The 17684-nt window shown below is 44.7% G+C and overlaps 1 protein-coding gene across 1 annotated transcript in view; it reads left to right on the top strand.

Moving 5' to 3' along the window:
• Window positions 1-17684, top strand: part of CYP39A1 (cytochrome P450 family 39 subfamily A member 1) — a 267552-nt gene that overhangs the window by 92759 nt on the left and 157109 nt on the right. The window contains exons 5-6 of the mRNA XM_085610546.1: window positions 6548-6641; window positions 10184-10279. Coding sequence (XP_085466672.1) covers window positions 6548-6641; window positions 10184-10279 — 190 coding nt within the window. The remainder of the gene's footprint in view (window positions 1-6547; window positions 6642-10183; window positions 10280-17684) is intronic.

Genomic DNA, 17684 nt, shown 5'->3' with positions numbered 1-17684 from the left:
TTCTCCAGCAGGAAGTGAGGCTATGGTTGCACTCTTCAATCTGCTGCCAAGCGCATGGTGGGCAGGGGGGGAATTGGCTCCACGTGCAAGGTGGTCCGGGGACGGTCCAGACCGGACTCTGGTCGATCGGGCAAGGTAGGGCCTATGTAGTGACTTGGGTTGCTGGGTTGGAGGCACCCGACCGTGGCCCCTGTGAGCGTTTCCGAGCGGACAGGACGGGGTTGAGCAGGGTCAGGGAGCCAGCAGGCCCGGGTCTGCAAGCCCGCCAGGTCCCTGAGCCACCTTCCCCGGCCGTCCGGCGGTATCAGGGAGGGATGCTGCCCCTGCACTGCCAGGTTCAGAGGATTTGAACGGGGCCCTGGGGGCCCCCGCTGGGCCTTAGGGTGGGCGCCCGGTCCTCTAGTGGCCTGCCACTTTGCAAGGGGTCCGGGGAAGCTCCCCAGCTTGGCTGGGTTCAGAAGCGCGGACTGGGCCCCAGACCTGGGCTCCGGCAGGCCCTGAGGTGTGGAGCCCCAGTCCTGCATCCATTGATTTGTGGAAATTTCACTGCAGAGTAAACACAGACACACTCTCAACGCAGGTATTTGCCCTCCAGTGATTGCATTTGTTTACGGGGACCCCCCCTTTGCACTCCCCGCTACTTTTACACAGGTATTTGGCACCTGTAATTGCCGTGCTGCCTAATTAGGTACTGCTGTGCAGGTGGAGAAATGTCATTCTGCAAACTAAATGTGGCACAAAGTCCGCATACCGGTGCCATTTTAGCACAACGCAAACCAAGGAAAGATTCATGGAGACGTGGCGTCTTTTGCTAGCAGATTTCTAACTACAATAGAACAATCATATTCTTCAGTGGCGGCTGGTGACATTTGAAAGTGGTGAGGTGTAACACTTTGTGATGACTCCTGTCACCTCTGGCGAGCGAGCCCGACCGTCAAAAGAGGGTTTTTGGGGTAGTGGGGGACTCTTCGAACATTTTTTGATGATCTCTGGAGATTATTCATGAGAGAAACAGCCTTCACCTTACGGGGTATGTGTGTTTTAGACAGAACCACAGGGAGCAATTAAACATTCTCTAAGTTCCAAAGTAACTTTCTGCAGGGCCAAGCAAGGTCTCGTTTCACTCGGTATTGAACAGAGGTTTTTTTAGTTCAAAAGGTAACATTAAATAACACAAATAAAGACACGTTATGCAACAGAGAGACTAAAAGATTACACAAAAGAAAACGGCAGGTCAGACACTTTGAAGTATTTTCAAAGCCAAAAACAAACAAGTTTCCAATTATTTTTAATAAAGCATAAATCTCACTTAAATTGTACTTAGTGGGCAGGACAGCAAGAAGAAAGCAATTTTAGTGTCAAAGACTAATATGTTACACGTCGAACATAAGCAACAGTATGGAACTGAGAATGCACAACGATGATTTCTTGCGAGGAGACGAGCTAGGGTAGCGAGAGGAATGGGCAAAAGGTATGAAGATCTGCCATTGTATGCTCTGATCAGTCGCGGCTCGCAGTACTCGATGGGGCTGGACTCGGTGGGGACAGGGGGAGTTTTAAATTAAAATAAAATAAAAACTTACCTGACCGGCCTCTGCTCCTGGGCCGGGGTCCAGCGTTGGCGCTCTTCCAGTTTGTGATCAGGAGCAGCAGCGTCACAGGACTTCCGCCCTGCGTTCTTCAATTCCGGCCGGCTGCAGCTCTCCTTGCGTCATCGGGACACGCAGCCTCCCTCCCTCCCCTCCATCAATCAGAACTCTCCAGGCGAATCTGAGCGCGCCCCACCTGGGCCATATTCTCTATGTAGGCTGCTGCATGCAGCAGCCTACATAGAGAAAAGGGAGAGTGGGCGGACCTGCTCAAGGGTAGGGGGGGAGTGGCTTGCCCAGTGTTGTGCATACGGACTGTTTGATCGGCCCCAGGGCCGGCCAAACAGTCCCTATGCACAACAGTGGGCAAGCCACTCCCCCCTGCCCTCAAGCAGGACCGGCCACCCCCAACCAGGCCCTTCTGCTTTCTCGCAGTGCGAGAAGGCAGAAACATAAATGGTAGTTATTACCATTTATGTTTCTGCCTTCTCGCACTGCGAGAAAGCAGGGGGGCGGCGCCCAAACGCCCCTATGGAGGAGCCGCCACTGATCTTAACTAGAAAAGGAGAGCCTTTCCGTTGTATGGGCTTGAGAACACTATCATGTATTTCTCTTTGGAAAACCATTCACAGTATTCACGGATCATCAAGCTCTCTTGACAATATTTGGGAACCATAAAGGAAAAATACCTCGAAGAATAGAAGAATGGGGTATTCGTCTCAATTGAATATGGCTACAAAATTGTACACAAGCCTGGTAAAGATAACAATCCAGCTGAATACATATCTTGCCATCCACTCCCAACAACTAAAAGCAATGTAACAATTGCAGAAGTATATATCAACTTTATAATTGAGCACTCAACTTCAGATAGAACATTATAATATGAGCTTGCAAAAGCAACTATGAAAAACAACAAACTTCAAGAAACAATTTGCAAAATAAATGGAAACATGTGAATAATGCTAATAAATGTATAATTTTAGCTCTGAAGATATATTAGTATCTGCAATCAGTATTTGCAAATGATCTACTGCTTAGAGGTGACTGCTTAGAGGTGCTCCCATCGTAGTTCCACAATTTCTATGGAACCAAAAAAGTTGAAACGGTATGTGAAAATTTACATGAGTGCAATAACAACAAAATTATTTCTAAGGAATAAAATTTGGTTTCTTATGCTAGAGGTGATCGTGGAAAACGTTGTTCAATCATGCGGTCCGTGCCAGTGTCCTTTGAGATATCCACCTCCAGAGAGGCCAGTTATGTCTAAACCTCCTGATGCTATATGGGACTCATTAATTGTGAATTTTTATGATTCAATCGACTCTGGAAAATATTTATTTGTCATGATAGATGAGTAGTCACATTTTCCAGTTGTATGACATTACATACAATAAATCAACTTGATATTTTATCACATCTGATGCTGTCAGGATTGTCTATTGGAAATATATGGTCTCACTTTCAATGATTGCAGGTAGCATGAGTGACTGAGAATTTGTGGAACAGATTGACACAAGTGGTGATTTTTTCTCCAAAGGATAAAACTTTCAAGATACTTTGACAAGTGTGATCTACAGCGTCAACATCTGTACTTACTATACTAGATGAGATATTTGCAGAGTGTTTTTTTAGGAATAAATCATAGAAAGGTCACACAAATGTGGCCGCAAACAAATGGAATGGTTGAAAGATTTATGAACAACATAAAGAAAACAATGCAGCAAGCAAAAATGATACAAATTACAGTTCATCAAACTTTGTGCCAAAGAATCAGAGATTACAGGGAACTCTGCATGGCTCAACAGGAAATACACCCTCAGAGATGATGTTTTGGCAGCTCCAAACTAGACTCCCACAGATGCTGAAATCTGTAGTAAAAGAACATGACAGCATCTCACAAGGAACTCATCTTGCCGAGTCCAAAATGAAGGAGGATGCGGACCTCAGAAGGCATGCTAAAGGGCCAGACAGGGCTGGCTTTAGGGCAGTGCGACTGGTGCGGCCGCACAGGGCGCTGACCTGTGGAGGGGGGGCGCTGCGACCTCAGGGGGGTGCTATGCTTAGCAAAATCTTGTGATTGGAGAGATGAGGGACACTTTTGCAGGTGGTAGTGAGAGAATCCGAGGAGGCGGTCATGGGACGTGGGGGCGCCAAAAGTGATTGTCGCACCGGGCGCCACCAGCGCTAAGGCCGGCCCTGGGGCCAGATGTTGCTTTGGGCAACTGGTTTATCGTAAAACAAATTCAAAAAAGGAAAACAGACTCTTTATTTCAAAAAGAGCCTCTGCATGTCACGCAAGTTAAAGGAACTATCATCTCTGCAGTATCTTGGACTGCTTGACACTAGAAACTTTCACATTTCAAGAAGATAATTAGTGAAAGTGATGAACCAATAAGGGCACCAATAAGGAGATGTAGAAAACAGAACTAAGGAATGTTCTTTGAATGATGAAGCAATTTCAGAACAAAGCATTCAACTAATAATATGTTTCTTTCCTTTTGAAAGTGAGGGAAGGCGTAATATTGCATGGGTTAGGGATTCCATTCTGGAATGCAGGGACATGGTGGGATAACCGATTAAGAGAGAAGCAGCGAGCATATTTAACTGGTAATAAAGTCATTATAAAATAAAAGGTGTTGTCACCTGATTTTTGACGGTTGGGTAACCCTATGGTTACACAGTGTTAACCTCAACATCTCTCACCACAACAGTGATATCAGAAATCGCAGTCCTCAGGCGCCAATAGTCCCGTGTCAGCCTCAGAGAACCATTGCTGTTAGCCACCACTTTGAAGTGCTTTATTCATTCCAGCAAGTCCCTTTCACCTGCTTACTCTGGATACAGAATTGGGACATGTTTGTACTCAGTGACCAAGAATTTTGTCTCCGCATCTTGCTCTTAGATTATTTGTAGCCTGCCTTTCGACTACAGCTTGTTTACTTCTGAGGCCCTCAGCTGTCCCCAAGAATGGATGGGCGATTTCTGATGGGTCTGTTGTTGGTGAGAATTGCTTGGCATATGTGTGCCTGTGGTGGTTGATGCATTGTGCAAGGTTCTCTGGGCTAAAGTTGCACCGTTGAGATTTAACCATAGTATGTAGAAATATGAAGCATTCTAAGCAAGTACCAATTTACTCACCGTAAGCAGATAAAACAAATTATGCATTCATCTGAATACTCAATGATGCCAGTCTACCATCCTTGGTGATAGACTATACAATCACCATCTAGTTAGCATACTGTGAGGAGGAGCAGGAGCATAGGGGTGAACAACGCGATGGTAGTATGCCCAGTTGGATACCTTACCGTCCCTGTGATGAGCGCGTTGAAACCGATGGAACTTGGTGCCTGATAACGAACACTCTTTTCCCCGCCCCCCAGTATGCCAGACGCGACCCGGAAGACGTTTCTCCCGGAAGCGGCGGGACTCAGCAGCCCAACCAATGGGAGACCCGCCAAGAAGGTCACGAGCAGCAGAAAAACCCGGAAGAGGGTTCCACTTGCGCGTTACCTGAAAGGAAACCGGAGACAGGAGCAGACGCCGGAGGAACCGAGGACGCCGACAAGGAGAATCCAGCCGAAGACCCGTAAGGTCCCGACACCTGGAGCGAGGAGTGGTGGAGCCCGGAGGACACGCATGAGCCGCCACAACTCAAGAGAGTTGTGGCAGACCGCGGTACGTGCAGAGAGCCGCGGGAGTAACAGCGGCGAGGGGAAGAGGGGGGGCGGGCGGATTGGGTAATACGGGAGAAATAGAGGAAGCCTTTCTCTCGTTGGTTTTTCTTCCATTTATGTTGCCTCTCGCCTTCCCACAATTGTTTTGAGGTTAGCCTAAAAGACCTCCAGCCAGAACGAGGTAGCGTACACGCTACTAACAGAGAATCATCTCCTACTCCTGGTTCCTTTTCTTAGCCCTCACAGAGCAAACCCTCACACGTATTTTATTTATAACGCACGTGGTGTGGTGACGGACTTACTAACAATACAGACAGGACTTGATCAGTGACCGTTGTTTTTTTTTTGTTTTGTTTGAGTGTACTCCGGGGACCCCCTAACAAAAGAAGTACCAAGACCACTATCGACCACCTGACGACCTACCTCAAACAGACCCCTGGAAAACGGCTCCAGCGACTTCTTCATATCGTCTCAAGCCAGAACGTTTTGTTATGGACTTTGCTCAGTCTGTTTAAAACCACGACCTTTCTATCGCTGCGGCTTATTAGTTCCAAGCAATAAAAGCCTTGCAATATTCACCCTATACAGCCTCCTCGCTTCTGTTTCCGACCCTCACTCCGACACATACATAGGTAGTATATACTATCACAAAGGATGGTAGACTGGCATCATTTAGTATTTCGTTTGTGATATCAGGTAAGACACATTGTTCACACCGATTTTTAATGACAAAAAGGGACCTTATTTGAAAATTACTGTTGCAAAGCTGTAATTTATCTCCTTCCTGGGTAGTAAATTTGTTGACGGTGATTTTCTGTGTTGGTGCAGATTTTAAGTTAGACACCCAGGGCCTGAGTTACAACGGTAAATTTACACTTTTGTGTAAGTTTAAAAAATGTTTGGGTATTCACAAATCACAATTTTGGTAATAATTTCATGACTGTCGAGAGTCCACACTCATGGTGGAGACTCCACACCTAAAAAAGATAGGTGTGTTCTGTCTTTTTACAGATGGAGTTCTCTGCCCCGACTGCGAAATCTCCGCATTCTTAAAATTACTCTTAGTAAAATTAAAATCGTAGTTTCTGAATAACTACAAAATAGTAAGCTTTAACAGAAGTGTCAATTTACCTTTGTGAATCAGGCTCACAAATTATTGCAAGGTAACATATACTAGAGTGTAGCTTATAAAAAACAAACTCATTCAAATCTTAACCAGAACCATTTTTAAATGTGTCCTCTTAATACAGTGCCATTTAATGTTCTGTGTGTTCCCTATAGAAATTGGTCAAAATCTAAACACTGGCTGTTAGGAGTTTTTGAAAACGTTGTTAAAGATGCAGAGCGAACTAGACCTTCTGATCATAATTCAAAGGTAAATATGAAAAACAGTTTTTAAAATCATGCTGTGCTATCTCTCAATGAAGAATCATACTTTACATAATTGTGTCTTGTTTTGGATGGTTTTTCTGTTCTTCTCTATTTGGAAGGGTGACCATTGAGTGTCACTATTTGTAAAAATGGTATTCAAATATCTTCTTGCAGCCTTGAAAAAGTCCAGGGGGGCGAAACGTACATCGGCTGCTGTTGCTTTTCATTCGTTTGTGAACTGAAATTAAAGCATAAAGAAGAACCTGATTCAAGACTCTTCTTCCTTCCCCTCAACTGAAAGGATATTTTGACTTATGGTCTATTGGACTAATATTTGTTTGAGCGTGATTAATTTTTGCATTCAGTCTGTGATTTTTTTTCTTGGGATTGTAGATACAGTGATTTGGAGTGCCCTGGTGTTTTGTGATTTGGTACTGCCATAGATTCTTTGAATCTCAGCATATTTATACCCTGGTGGGTGGGTATTTTAACACTTCAGGAGCATCCGCAATACATGTTTTTTCACAATACAGTCCAGTAAACACAAATTCAGATGGATGTGCAGGTCGTTTAGCCTTATGAAATGGATCTATAATTGTGTCTTGTTTTGTAATATGCTAATGGCTATGCTAGCACGCTATATGTTCATTAGTGAATGAGGTGTTTGGACCTGTGAGCCCTGCCTCTCATTAGACCTAACATATGAGTGATCAATGCCTGCCCTCAACTGTAAATCAGTAGCACAGTTACTAGGCATCATATGTTCCTAAGTACGTGTAGGAAGAATATAGTGCCTAGAAACTAATTAGTACAGCATGCCATGAAATTGCCCCATTCTCACTCATTCTTATTTCACTACTGGATTGTCTCTAAACTTTAGGGCTAAATAAAAACAATAGTATGGTGGCTGATCAGAATCAAAGTTTTATTAAATGGTCCTTTTAGACTTTTACACAAATTTGCTTGTTGAGTTGTTGAAGAATATCATGTGTTTCCAGTAACAAGAGATGAAGACATATATATTAAAGAGTTCTTCAGTCTGTGTGCAGGGTTGACTACAGCTTTGTGTGATAGAAACTCAGGGTCTTATGCTGCTTGCTGGTCTGTAATTCCCAAATAATTTCTGGAGTCACTGAGTTGAGGTTCCTTGACCATCTTACTAGTAACTTGTGAGAACAATAGCATTGCTATTTTAAGTATATATTTAAAGCAAGATTAATATCCTCTGTTCACTTTTTTAAATTTAGTTGGGCAAAAGGTTAACATTTGATGTTATCATTAATACCAAAAGGTAATTACAACACTTAGGAGCCGATTACGATATCGATCGGAAAGCCTCCGAGCTCAGTTCGGAGGCTTTCCGACCGAGATCGTCTGTTTCACTTCTGATCGCCTAATTACAATTTAGGCGGTCAGAAGTGAAACCGGACGGTCATTCTGGTTAGATTCCGACGGGCTCAAGGAGCCCGTTGGCCAGTCGGAAACCGACCCGTCATCCATATGGACAGCGTATTACGCTGTTCGAATAATGATGCATGGTTTCCAGCAGGCTTTCCATGCCAGGCTTTCTGACATGGAAAGCCTGTTGGAAACCGTGTTTGGGGGCATCTAGCTGGGCCCCCTTCTGTTTGCGGCCTCCTGTTGACCCCTGCATCGTGAGGCAGACACTCAGAGGTTCCTGCCACGTGGCACAGGGATGAACACAATCTTCCATTTCCCTATCTGAGCTTGTGCTATGGCCAGTTTATGGCCGTAGCACATGCTCCCACGGGGTAATATGAGTATGTGACCACACCATGAGCGGTTGTGTCGTAATTAGGTGGTCGAGACTGCTGGCCGGAGGTCGGTCAGTCCCATTTCTGCAAGGGTGTCGGGTAGATGCAAGTCCGCCCGACATCGTAATAAGTCCCTTAGTAGGTGAGTTTCAGTACTGGTTTTCAGACCTATTTTCCTTCAGCTTTACACCCATAGTATATGAAACTTAATAATATATGGATGAAGCAAGAATGTAGGAAAGAAATAAAAGTATGGAATATTTAGCTTTTTGCTGAGCTGCAGAGCAGCGAAGAACCATATTCATAGATCTTCAAGTTGTGTGTAAATATTATGGACATACATTTCTAGACCTATCATCACCAAACAGGAGCACTAAATCTGAATTTGATCAGCAGTGCAGTATATAACGTATACAGTGGACTATTCAAATCTGGTTTATTGTTGCCCCTCTGCTGCCAGATTACTCAGAAAATAGTATATCTATTTTGCCTCTGTTTTAGTTTCCTTAATGCAGGGTTAAAAACAAACCGATAAAAGTAAATAAAAAACTATGCATAAAATTCGAATTATACAAATATCCCTAGGTGTGCATAGTAAATGTTAACACTTTCTGTAACTACAAGGGCAAAGACTCTTATTACAAATCAGGTGCAAATCTGGTATATTCATTATGGTACTACAGGGTGCTGTAATTAGAGGCTGTGCAGTCACAGCTCCATTCAGAATTTCAGACCTCCAAATTTTCAATATTTTAGGTGAACAAATCGGAAATTTGTCCTATTTGCTTGCACAATATTTTCCTGGTTGTACCTGGTGAAAATTAGATGGATTAACAACCATATGGTGTGCAATTGACACCCGATTGGGATTAATGCCCAACATCAAATGATGGCATAAAGCAGAGCAATAGATAAAGAAACTGGTATTTAACTCTTTCTTTTTACCATCTAAAATCAGAAGTACATTAGTTTGAAGACTTTAGGGCCTGATTTTGACTTTGGCAAAGAGATTAAGTACCGTCACCATGGCAGACTACTTTACTCCTGCCATGGCAAGGGTACTCAACCCACCAAAGTCAGAGATGTCCGCAAGCCCACAAGACATCTCTTGCTTTTACAGGAACCGCAATAATGTAGCTTGTGGTAAATGTATTTAAAATAAGCCCGGGCGGAGACCTCCGCTCCGCCCGCGGAGAGTGCGGAGATTTGACTTCTCTGCGTTCTGCGGAGAATGCGGAGAAGGCAAATCTCTGCACACTCCGCAGCGGAGTGGAGTTTGCCAGCCCCCGCCTCCACCCCCACTATTACAAGTAAGTAAACATTAATTAAAAATATATTTAAAACCACTTACCTCTGCACTGCGGTTTCCCCGGACTGCAGTCCTCATCTTCCTCGCCGTATCGCTAATCCTGGTGAAAACTGCGCATGCATTAAAAATGATAATAGTTACTATGAAAACTAATTGTTATCATAAAAGCATTTATGACAATATTCAACACTTTACTGGAGAAGGTGCTGTAAGAACATATCAGAAATGTAGCAGTGATTTTGCACAACAGTTAAAGTATTGTGAAATTGCAATTAAATATTAAAGCTATTCTATTTTTATACAAAATGTGGTTATGTTGGTATGATTGTTCATGATTTTGTAAACTAAGAACCATAAATTATAAAAAATGTGAACAAAAGATCAAAAATTGCTCACATTTTCTGCCCATGAAAAAACGGTTGAACAATCTGAACTTGTTTTTGTTTGTTTTTTCAATTCTAGACTTTGTTGCAGCATCTTTTGGACACCTTAAAGGGAAATTCAACACATAACAATAGCATGCTACTCCTCTGGGCTTCTCAGGCTAATGCTAATCCTGTAAGTACATTGAAATGAAAAAGACGAGTGTTTTTTTGTGTGTTTGTGTGAAATTGCATATTGTATTACAGGGATTTAATACAGTAATAGAGCATAAACAGAATAGGTGGCATTACGGGAGGCTGAAGCAGTCTCTTACCTTTTGTACGGCTTTCAAATTGCAAATACACATAAATGTAATGAGAAAGACAATTGTTGGAATATCTAGAGATAGGAGGGTGCTATGTAAATGTTATCACCATCATCCTCATTGTGACTCAAGAGATTAATGTTACTCTTCTGTTGCCCCATTCATGTCTACATAGTGTAGTGGACAGAAAAATGCAAAGTGACACCTTATTAAGTATATCTGCAGAAAATATACCTCAAATCATCAGAAATGTCTGCTTGATTGCCCAGAACTGTAGCAGCAATCACAGATTTGTAGTTATTCTTCTACAAGACTGAAGAGGTGTTGCCTTTGTTGCATTTATCCTGACGGGCTAGAAAAAGGCAAATAAAGATTTTGATAGTAACAACATGTCCTCAGCTTCGAAGAGTCTTTGAAAACAACAATGAGACTAGTAGGTGTATGTTTGAATGCTTTACTTGTTTAAGTTTGATTTAAATCTCAAACTAAACTCAACATACTATTTTATAATATGACATAAAGAGTAAAATCATGTTTATAAAACTTTTAAAGCATTTTTACTTTTTAAATACATCAGACACTAATAATGAATTATCAAAAACGTTTAGTGCTTACTTGCAAATGCCACCTTCTAGTTGTCTTTAGTATAGGGAACAGAAGCAACACGTGGTTGAGATCTTGAATCCCACTATTACGAAGGTGATATGTGGTGTTCTTTAACCCTGTTCCATACCAGTTTGCCATATGGCATTAAAGAGGTGAAACAAATCTGCGTAACTGATGACCCACCAGAAGAGTCAAGTAAGGCTAGAATGGTTCCACATTAATGCAAACAGGGTTACGCCTTTCGCCACACTTTTTTCTCAGATTGAGTACCGTCCCCCTAAACTTGGTATTACTTATAGCCTTTTTCAATATCACACAAAATGAATCTACTGATAAGGTATCTCTGTTTCACTCCAGATAAAAACTCTAAAGGCCTGATATATTTGTTGTTGGAGGACAACCTCCGCAAAAGAGATTTCCACCCACACAAAGGAGGTGTAGGCGTATTAGGTTTTACATTGTTGCATTTAATGGCATGTGCTTAGTATTTAAAAACTACCCTCACCCACAGTTTGTGGCATACTTCGTCATAGGGCTTGCTAAACAACACCCCTGAACAGACCAATGCCTGGGGAGGAGCAAAGGGGAGGGGGAAGACAATACAAACATAAACTCATAGAGATCAAAAAATTGAGGTATTAGTGCAGAACATAATGTTTAAAACTGGCTCTGGAATATTTGCTGTTATACTTTATTCCTGGATTACCCGGTCAGGATTAAAATGAAAATAGGATGGTGGTGTTGGGGATCTTTAGTAGCCCCTCACCCCTCCTAGCTGCATATTTGTCAACATGTTTCAGCCGATTAGATGTAGCCCTAACACGGGTTTTTACGGCTTTCATCAGGACTAAAGATCCCCTATATTTCACTTCATTTCCTTTCTTACTTATGTAGGTTGAGGATCGACCAACTCTGATCTGGGGCTGTTTGAATACACTGCGGTAGTACTGAGTTTCACAGTTGTTGCACCGCGTAGGTACGAGGGGGGAAATACTTGGATGGCGGCCTCACCTTGATGAATGTTTGTCACTGGGGAGCCGCCATTGCTACGCCTTTTCGAGCTTCTACTACTATAAAACTCGGTACTCCCTGCCCCCACTCAAACACACCAATACAAGATCCAGACCTCAGGCCAGTTGGTACATGGAGAAACTGAGACTAATGAAACAACGCTGCAAACAACTGGAGTGCAAATGGAGAATAAGCCAGGACAATGCAGACAGGAGTGCATTCAAATCTGCCCTAAGACACTACCATCAAATTATCTGAACCACCATATGTGCTGTTCTGGCAGACCACATCCATGCCAGTACCAAAAGAAGCAAATAAATATTTGCATTGTGAAAGATTTCACCTCCCCATCACTTGCCTCTAACTCAATCGCACCCTAGCAGGACTTCTGCAACAGTCTTTCTCAATTCTTCAGCTACAAAATCACTGCCATTTACAGTAACTTCAGCCCGCAATCCGACCCGACTGACCTCGCCAAGCACTTCCCGATCGAATCCAACGAACCAGTGCTAACCCTCATGAACCCAGAAGAAACTTCCTCAACCATGAAGTCCATCTGCTCAGGGGCCCCATTGGACCCCTGCCCTCACCAGGCCTACTCCAGAGGACTACAACTCATCAGTGCCATGCTCACACCCATTCTGAATGCCTCCACCTCTTCTTCGGCCTTCTGAGATGCTTGGAAACGCACAACTGTACTCCCATTGCTGAAGACCCTTAAACGCTCACCAACTACAAACTAATCTCCTTGCTCCTATTCCCGGCCAAGGACTTAAAGAAAATTATTAACAGCCACCTCACCAAATACATTAATGACCACCATCTCCTCAATACCACTCAGTCTGGTTTCATTCCCAATCACAGCATGGAAACTGTCTTCAGCGCCACCACAGATGACATATGCAGGACTCCGGACTGGGAAGACACGGTGGCCCTCATCCTCCTGCTTCTCTCTGCAGCATTTGACACCCCATCCTCATCCAACGACTACACGACATCGGAATATAAGGACATGTACTCCAGTGGATCTGCTCCTTCCTGACTTGATGGAACCAGTTAGTCAGCCTGGCACCATACACCTCGGACACCAGTGGCCTAATTTGCGGAATTCTGCAAGGATCCGCCCTGAGCCCGACCTGCTTCAATGCCTACGTGATCTCTCAAACAGCATCATTTCTTTTTTTTTTATAAATCTGTTTATCGAACTTAAGCAACACTGTCATGCTTTACAGGTACACGTGTCATACGTCACAGTGGTACACATAGTTTAAAGGCTGACATACATTTTTCCCGCTACGACGGGCACCCCTACCATTTCATGCAGTGGTATTTATATCATACAATGTTCTTCGGGTGTTGGGACATCCGGGGGTTCGCACAGTCCTCCCCGGTACTCATTCCATTTAGTCCATATTGCAATCCATTTTTTTGGGCACCCCCGAACCACATAGACCGTTTTCTCTCTCAACATACACCAGTCCATGTCCTCTTTCCATTTCTTCAATTTCGGCGGCACGGTGGCCCCCCATGCCTGTGCTATGTTACGTTTAGCAATCATCTGCCCCAGAGTGGCCCATATTCTCCCCTTCACATCAAGATCTGTGGGCTCCCAGACGTTCAATAGGCATCTCTTGGCCTCGGGCATAAGTGGGACTCCCCAAATCTCGCTTATACATTTTAAAAATTTTCCCCAGTAACCTTGATTTAACGGGCATTCCCAAAGAATATGCATGAACCCGCCTTCCATCCCACACCGTCTCCTACATTGCCCATCTGCGCTTTTGCCCATCATCATTAATTGCTTCTCTGAGAGGTACGCCCTGTGTAGGATCTTGAGTTGGACTAGTCTAAGTTTAGCGAATATGGCCACTTCCTTTGGCGATGAGATTGCCGCCTGCCATTCCTCATCGTCCATTTCGAGGCCATCTCTTACCCATTTCTCCCGAAGTGCAGTGAGGGGATCAGGGGTATTATGAATAAGCTTCTTATATGTGAGCGATATACATTTTTCCGGTAGGTGCCCGTCGAGCAGCCGGTCCTCGAGTGGGGACGACTCAGACAGCGCTGTACCAGATGGGATATTCGCCTGCAGGGAGTGTTTAATCTGTGCATATCGAAAGCGCTCTGAGTCAGCCATTTCGTATGTCTGCTGTAATGTTGGGAAGGGTATCACTCCCGCCCTCCCCCAGAGGTCCCTAATGTGCGAGATACCTATAAGGTCCCACCTGTCAAACCCCTTTGTGCGCCCCAATGTTCCCAGCTGTTCAGCATCCCAGAGAGGGGTGGCCATAGTGAGCCTATTGGCTCATCCTAACGCTTTGATGACTATGTGCCACAGCTGCACAGCGTGTTTCGTGGGCCCGGTAAGTGTGAACCTAGTTGGTTTGGAGTAAAGTGCTCTTGTGAAGTCACCACCAGGCAACAACCACCTGTCCATACCGTATGCCGGGTCGTCCCCATTCCCGTATTGGCATTGGTTGATTGCAGCCAGTTGCGCTGCCCAGTAGTACTTTTTGATGTCGGGGAGGGCGATAACTCCATCGTACCAGCCGAGCGTAAGCTTACCGAGTGCTATCCGCGGTCTGCCATCCCATAGCAATTCTCTCTGCAGGGACTCGACCTCTTGAAAGAATGCACGTGGTACCACATCTGGATAGTTCTGAAGAGCATATAAGAATCTAGGCAGGGCCATCATTTTAAACAATGCTGCCCTCCCGAGCAGGGACAAGGGCAGTTTTTTCCAGACCTCAACATCCCGTCGTAGCCTCCGCAGGGGAGGGATCAAATTCTTCTCGTATCTAGCTCTGGCATCGGTGGTTATATATATGCCTAGATACTGAAAGCCCTCAGCCACAACCTGTATCGTGCAGTCTCTAGGAAGGGGGGGGCCGCCCCGTGGAGGACATAGATTGTCGATTTGCTCCAGTTGATGCGGAAACCCGAGTTTCGTCCGAAACTCGCAAAAATGTCTAGCACTACCCTCAGTGAACGCGCAGGGGAAGAGAGGTAGAGAAGGATGTCGTCAGCATATAGCGAAATTCTATCCTCCCACCCCTCGGTCCAGCGAAGTCCGCGGACAGAGACATCACTCCGGATCCCAGCATCATTTCTTACAACAGCAACTTCCTCTCCTACACCAATGACAAACAGCTCATTCTCTCCCTCATTGACAAGATGCCCAGTGCCCGGATCAAGCTCAATTCCTGCATGACTGAAATTGCCTACGAGCTGAAGACCAGCTGTCTAAAGCTGAACACCGACAAGACTGAAATTGTGATCTTCAGGAAGAGCACATCACCGCGGGACTCCACCCGGTGCCCAACATTGCTGGGAGTGACACCCACCCCTATCACTCATCCTAAGACCTTGTGATCATCATCAACAGCAGACTGGACATGACCGCCCTAGTCAATGCTGCCACAGCCTCACGCTTCCATACTCTGAAGATGCTGAGAACAATTTTGAAATGCTGCCAATCAGCACCTGGAAAACCGTCACGCAAGCCCTGGTCACAAGCAAGGTGGGCTATGGGAACAGCCTCTTTGCTGGCAGTAACAAAAATCTTACCCCAATCTTCAGACCATTCATAAAACGGAGACCACAATCACTCTCAATCTCCCACGTAGCACTCACATCACACCCGAAGGAGCTCCTCTGGCTTCCCATTCCCAAATGAGTACAAATCAAACTCCTCACCCACCCTTTCAAGGCACCACATAATACTGGCCCAGCATACTTCAACAATTGCAACAGATTTCACAAACCTTCCAGACACCTCTGCTCGTTCTCCTATTTGCACAAATTTCCATGCATACGGAAAACCAGATCCAGCAGTCAAGCCTTCTCCTACATTGCTCCTACAGCGTGGACTGACCTGCCTCTGCATATAAGCGCCTCCTCCTCACTTCTTGGATTCTCAAGAAGCTAAAGACCTGACCTTTGGAGTACCCCCACTTGACCCTATGTGTTCAATTAGGTTCTGCACACCTAAATGCATATAGGGTACAATAGTGCATGGAGAAATGCCTTTGTATGATAGCAGTTGCACTTTTTTAACACAATTTTGTTAACAAGGAAGCCAGTATTAAAACGCAGGTTTCCTGGATTACATGTTGCAACATACCCACTATATGAATATTTACTTATTTGTCCTGTTTAACTCCAAAGGGCCCTTCCTTTATGTTCAGTTTTGAGGTGAAATATCTACACATACTGCATATTAAAAACTACATTGTAGGCAAGTATACTTACATATAAAAAACTTCCTAGAACAAAGTGCAAGGTGAAGTGTCAGGGAAGGTGGAACACACTATATTGGAAGAGGTGTGGCGCCAGGGCAACTGACTCTGGGGATCACGGTTCGATCCCCAGCGCCGGCGGCAGATTAGCCCAGCACCATGTGACTCTGGGCAATAGCTTGCTTAATCTTCCCGACGGCCCCCAGCGCCTAGAGACCCTTACGGGTGATTGTTCGCGCTTTGCAAATGTGGATTATTACTATTACTATATATTCACGTTAATATCACTAGCTACCCCTGACTTAACAAACAGAATGATTTAAGCAGTGACTCAGTTCCTCAATGAAGGCAGTTAAACCAAGAGGTCGTAGAGGTTTCCCTCAAGTTACATCATGAGTCAGACATATCTGAGAGGCCGCTCAGCTGTCAACAGACATTTGATGACATGTTCTGCATTTTGAACTCTGTTCATAGAAAATTTTCAAGCAGAAAAGTGGTTAGTATTTCTTATCTTTTCAAAATGGCACTAGGGAGGTTGAGAAGCAGTACCTGGGACGCCCGGCTCAACCATATGTTGGCTCACTTGTCCCATGAAGCCAAGGGCTGAGCTAGAGGCCGCCATTTTGAGTGAAGCAGGCTGGAACCACACCTGGCTCTCCCATGAGTAGACAAAGGGCAAAGCCATGATTTGCCATGGTTAGAATTCTTTTAGAGCAAGGAAAAGTAATTGATAATTCTGTATATTTGTCTGGGGGTACCAACATCAGAAAATGGCACTGAATTCATTTACAAATTCGGATTTTTAATTGGTGTTAAAGAGGCACCATATCCCTCTCTGCCTTCAGTCTGTATTGTTCTCTTCATGTTATGTATCTGCAGGAGTTGCATGATAGATGCACGCCTGGCTAAACCATGCATGGCTCTACAACGCTACCCTACCACAAATGTGTCTGAACAACACATTCCTATACCACTCATACCTTTACCACGCAATTTCGTGGTAAAGACGTGACTGATAACGGTATATGTGTGGTTAAGTTCACACCCAAGCCCCACCTCGAGCCATAAAAACTACCCCAACGCCCCCCTGAACCCTAAAAACGAACTCACCGCCCCAGACCTAAAAACAACCCCCAACCCCCTGGGCCCTAAAAACTACCCTGACCACCCCCCCCCACCCCCGAGCCCTTAAAAGTACCACAACTCACCCCCAAGCGAACACTACCCAGACCCTCCTAAGCCCCAAAAAGTACCACGCCCCCCTGATCCCCAAAAAACTACCCAACCCTTAAAAACTACCCCACTCCCCAAAACCAAGCCCCGCTTACCTCACCTCACTGCATATGCGTGGGTAAGACATATGTGTGGTTAAGGCAAGCATGTTTGCACTTGCGGGGAAACGGCACGTGTGGCTTAGCCC

Source organism: Triturus cristatus, chromosome 6 (genome assembly GCF_964204655.1).
Source record: "Triturus cristatus chromosome 6, aTriCri1.1, whole genome shotgun sequence".
Taxonomy (NCBI): domain Eukaryota; kingdom Metazoa; phylum Chordata; class Amphibia; order Caudata; family Salamandridae; genus Triturus; species Triturus cristatus.
Note: the sequence above shows the minus strand (reverse complement) of the source record. Positions and strands in the feature narration are given on the sequence as shown.